The sequence below is a fragment of the Grammomys surdaster genome, unplaced genomic scaffold (genome assembly GCF_004785775.1).
Source record: "Grammomys surdaster isolate TR1022 unplaced genomic scaffold, NIH_TR_1.0 164, whole genome shotgun sequence".
NCBI lineage: Eukaryota > Metazoa > Chordata > Mammalia > Rodentia > Muridae > Grammomys > Grammomys surdaster.
The window spans coordinates 3,975,953-3,980,894 of NW_021604612.1; the positions used below are offsets into that span (position 1 = coordinate 3,975,953).

Sequence of the window (4,942 nt, forward strand, 5' to 3'; positions counted from 1 at the left end):
TCGCCTGGGTCCTCTGGATTCTGGGTGTTTCTGTGATCGTTCAGGTTCATTTAACCCACCTAAACTAAACATGTTTGCTAAAAATTTGTATTTTACCATTCCCCAAATGAATGATACAAGCTTAACTATTTGCATAAACATACACTGTTATCAAGCACAGAGGAAGATATATATAGCTTCTATGTAAATACTATGCTATTTTATTCCTGACTCCAGTGTCTGGAGATTTTCATAATGGAAAGAGGAACAGAACCAGTTACTCGAGGTTGCCAAGGAAACACTGTATCGATCCTGCAGTATCTCTATGTCTTAATAATTTTCAGGGCTTACCTTTGGCTCTATAAATGTGCTTATGTTTCCAGAGGGAGGAAAGATATCCTGACTGGAAAACAATTTGAGTTAGCATCCGCTAACCACGGGCCCAGTCCTCATCTATAGACAGAATGCTAGCAAGACAAGCGTGACTTAGGAAGCAGCTGACAGATGGCAGTGCTTCTGAGGGCTGAATGCAGCTGCTCTGGTTCCATTCCTTTGAGGTAATTTACTCCACTGCCTTTAGCTCCTGGGTCTGGGATCCCTCACTGGGCCTGTGGGCATCTTGTGCATCACAGAGGACATCCTCTTGCTTGGAGAAAATGAGATTCTTCTAAATACACACAGAGTGTTCGTGTTCTAATTTTTTGAGAGTATGCCTCTAGTCTGACACTCTACCAATCATCTCCCTTAGGAGCCACCCATGATCCTGGGGCACTGGCTCTCAAAGAGTGGACTCTGAACTTGTTTGTACGTGGTATTATTATTAGTTGGGTGTTTCAGCCCCTTGTGGGTAGAGCTAAAATTTTTTAAAAATATGTTTCTGGTTTTATGGGCACTGGTGTTTTGCCTGGATGCCTATCTGTCTGAAGGTGTGAGATCTTGGGAGTTATAGTTGAAGAGCTGCCATGTGGATGCTGGGATTTGAACCCAGGTCCTCTAGTTGAAAGGCAGTATCCTTAACCACTGAGCTACCTCTGGAGCCCCAGCAGGAGACACAGGATGGCCTTGTGTCCTCATCACTCTTCCCCTTTTTTTCTCTTGAAGCAGTATCTCTCACTGAACCTCAAACTCATGCCTTAACTAGACTTGCTCGGCTAGCGAGCTCCCATCTGCTTGGGTTTGCACGGCAGCACTGGGCTGTGAGCACACTGCACCTTTAAGTGGATGCTGGGGGTGCTGAACTCAGGCTCTCACGCTTGGGTAATTAGTGCTCTTACTGAGCCGTCTCCTTGGGGGCCCCAAGAACTAGCTCATTCCCGTGTGAGATTTCCAGTTGTTCCTCCCACAGTCTCAGAGGTACCCACAGGTGTGATGGAGAGTTGAGTCAGGTACTGACCTCTGCCAGTGCCACTCACAGCTGTCTGGTCCACTCACTACAGAGTGCCACAGGGAAGCACCAATAAATCTGGAAGTTCCACTCCTTTCTTCCAAAAAAACTGTAGAGTCAAAACTTACTCCAGTTATTTTTACAAAGCTTTATTGAAACTTGTACATCAAGAAGACAGCAAGTCAGTGTTTTGAAACAGTAACAAAAAGGTCCCCAAAACTCAAGGTTTAACTGAACACTGGACACCACCAAGCTTGTGCCTGCCTCTGTTGGCAGGAACCTGTACCAATGAGCACAGCTGTGAAGTCACCATGGAAACCAGACTGAGTAGGTTCATTCGTGCTCACCCTGCTGGAAACCCAGCAGTCTGCTGTAGGGGTCCAAGCTCTTTGAGAAGAAGCAACAGTAACCACCATGATCCTCTTTGCTCACTAGAGACCTGGGTCCCCAGCTGAGTAGCACATGCTGGAACTAAAGGAGGGTTGGTGCTGCAACCAGGTTGTCATGGTAACATGGCCAACATTGCAATTGAAATAAGGAGTCAGTCCACGGTGGCCAGCCCTCAGGAACATCCGGCTTAATGGAGAACATGGCAGTGGGTTTTGAAGTGTTTTGAGAACGATTATTGCTGACTGTAGTCACATGATCTATAGTTCATCCTGGTGACTTAGTGCCTTAAGTAGGAGTGGACAGCCCGCCACTCTGGCTAAAAAGGTCTTAGTGCACACAGTGTCGGGAGAGGATTGCAAAGCTGCATCTGGAGATCAGACATCGAATTTCCATAGGATCTAGAATCTACTGCTTTGATTTGGAAGGACAGGCAAGACTGACCACTGCTTTCTTCCCAGCCAGGCTTCAGCAGGCACAGGCCGGCGGCCTCCCGCATTCAGACAATGAGGACTTTTGTGTGGCTTCAGTCCCTGCTCCCCAGGTTCAGGTCTGGCTGTAGACATCTCTGGTCGGTGGCAGGGATGATGCTTCGAGCACAAAAGCCCCATGCCCTGCGGTGCTGGGGCTGCAGGCGGCCGTCCCATCCCTATTCTGGCTGTGCCTGGACAAACCTTCAAGGAAGACTGGGGTGGGTGAGATGTCCCAGAGTGAGTGAGGATGCACATGCACACAGAGAGCCCAGCGCTGTCCGCTGTCCCCTGTGGTCCACGGCTGGCTCTCATCATCTCATATAGGCTTGTAGAGGAGGGTAGTGACATACTTTTTCTTGTAGCGGTGGGTTGCACTGAGCACCATCACCCCGTCCTAAGAGGGCAGAGATGACCAGAGTCAGGGACTTAGACCTCAGAGCACATGAGAAACACCACAAGCTTACTGCAAACAACAGCTCCTGGGCCTGTTTTCAGAGCCCAAGCCGCTCAGACCTGAAGGCTGCTGTCAACACTCCAGGCCATCCTGGCATGCTGGGTCCTCAGCACAGGCTCAGAAACGGCTCTAAGGTAGGACAGGTCCTCACCTTGATCGAGAGTGCATAGAGGTGGTTCAGCATGACGTGGTTGGGCTCCGGGAGCAGCGCTGGGTCACACTGAGGGACAAAGAGAGACGTGAGCACAAAGAATCCGGAGTCACGATGGCCCCCGCCGGCTGTTTCATGGCCTGGTCAGGGTGGCCAAGGAGAGGAGGCAGGCCAGGGGGTTGACCCATCTGCCCAAGCTGGGCAGTGTGAACTTGCAGAGATGACAGGAAGGTGAGAAGGGTGGATGCAACAGAATGTGGTCCAGTTCCCCTGACCTTTAAGGCAGGTCCCACCCCATTCTCTTACAGAGACTAGGGACCCACTGGAAATGCTGTCCCAGAACATGAAATCCACTGGGTGCTCCCTGCTCCTGAGAAGTGGATGGTAAACCAAGTCTCTACAGATAGACGATGAAGCATGCGGGCGACTCTGGAACTGCACACTACCTCACCACGCCTCTCTACCTTGAGAGGCCAGGAAGACAGAGCATTTTCATTCCACATTCCCAACTGTTAAGAAAATGCACTTAAGTGGGCGTGTGTGTGTGTAGGTTGAGGATACCTGCCTCAAGGGGAGGACATGTTCACGTGTTCATGTCACTCCAGTGCTGAGGTGACTTCAAGATCCCACAGTGGCCAACAGGCCCCTGAGCCTTGGGGTGGAAGAAAACCAAGACCTCTATAAAGAGGTGTGACCAGGCCTTCATCACGCTTGGGCATCCTGAGGGCTCTGAGTGGTGGCCTAAAGAGTGGCCACCTGCATCCTAGAGAGCCCTGCAGTGGTTCAGTTTGAATCTGGGAAAATCTGCTGGGGACAAACAACCTGAACTCACAGGAGCACATGTCAAAAGAGAAAGGGAAGCCAGGTCCTAGTCCAGCTCTGCCCCAGCAGGGCCTCCCAGCATGGACAGCTCTGGCTAACAGTGAGCCCCTGCTGGGCAGGGCAGGGCAGGGCAGGGCAGGGCAGGCCAGGCAGGACGGCTGGAAGAAAACAAGGAGATGTCCTATGTGCCTCAGCTGCATGCTGCTTCAACCAGCCGCTGCTGGGAACTTGGGAAAAAAAAATAGTTTCAGTCTGTCATTTTTAAAGCTATCTAATATATGGATCAGATCATGTTTGATGTACACAAGTTCTGTGGAATAGCCACACCAGATCACTAACATATTCCTCCTTGTGTGTGCGTGTGTGCGTGTGTATGTGTGGTTAAAAAGTTAAAATCTACTCTGTGCTGTGCATGAGCATGGAAATCAGTATCGTCTTTGGAAACCATGGATGATGCCTTAACTAGGTATCATCACACAGAAGAACCATGTGATTCAGCCACCCAACCCATGTGTCTGTGTGCACATCCATGTGTGTGCATGCATGAGTGTGTCCAAAGGAAACAGACTCTGGATGCTGAAGAGATTCTGATACTTCCTTGATCATTGCAAAACTATTCCCAACAGCCAAGAGGGAATGAAAGTGGATTTACATATGGGTATGCATATAGCACTGTGGTGGCGTGTTAACTGGAGCCCAGCAGCACTCCTGGTGGGACATTGCACGGGACACAGGAGGTGGCCAGAAGCAGCACCTACAGTGGAGGACTATGGATGCAGTGAGACCCCTCCCTCAAACTCCTGCTGTTTCCTCTGGTAGGATGGACTAGAACCTGGGACTGGGAGTCCAAATATATATACCCTTTTCCCTTAAATTGCTCTTGTGAAAGATTTTATCACAGCAACAGGAAAAGAAACCCCAACAGTATGTGGCTCAGCCTTAAAAAGGAAGGAAATCCTGTCACTTGCAACAACACAGACGGACCGTGGACATAAATAAGCCACAGAGAGACACATTAGACATCTTTAAAAAGCAGGCCACAACTGGATGGTGGCTCTGGGGAAGATCCAGGTCAAAAGCTACAAGATGTCTGCTGGGCGGGAGAGACAACTTCAAGGAGCTCCGGTGTGAGAACAGGCTGACCACAGTTACTCACAGTCTGGCAGATTTCCCAAAGCTCTGAGACAGCGGACTCTGAGCGCCTCCTGGGGATGCTCACTCTCTTCACTGAGAAACTTAACTAAGACTCCACGGGGAGAGGGAGAGGGAGAGGGAGAGGGAGAGGGAGAGGG

General features: G+C 50.0%; 1 protein-coding gene across 1 annotated transcript in view; it reads right to left on the reverse strand.

The window, feature by feature from the left end:
• Nucleotides 1-1,491: 1,491 nt before the first annotated feature.
• Prkab1 (protein kinase AMP-activated non-catalytic subunit beta 1) overlaps nucleotides 1,492-4,942 on the reverse strand; it is a 13,227-nt gene continuing 9,776 nt past the window's right edge. The window contains exons 6-7 of the mRNA XM_028765427.1: nucleotides 2,829-2,897; nucleotides 1,492-2,617 (exon numbers count right to left, since the gene is read on the reverse strand). Of these exons, the coding sequence (XP_028621260.1) occupies nucleotides 2,540-2,617; nucleotides 2,829-2,897 (147 nt within the window). The 3' untranslated portion in view covers nucleotides 1,492-2,539. The remainder of the gene's footprint in view (nucleotides 2,618-2,828; nucleotides 2,898-4,942) is intronic.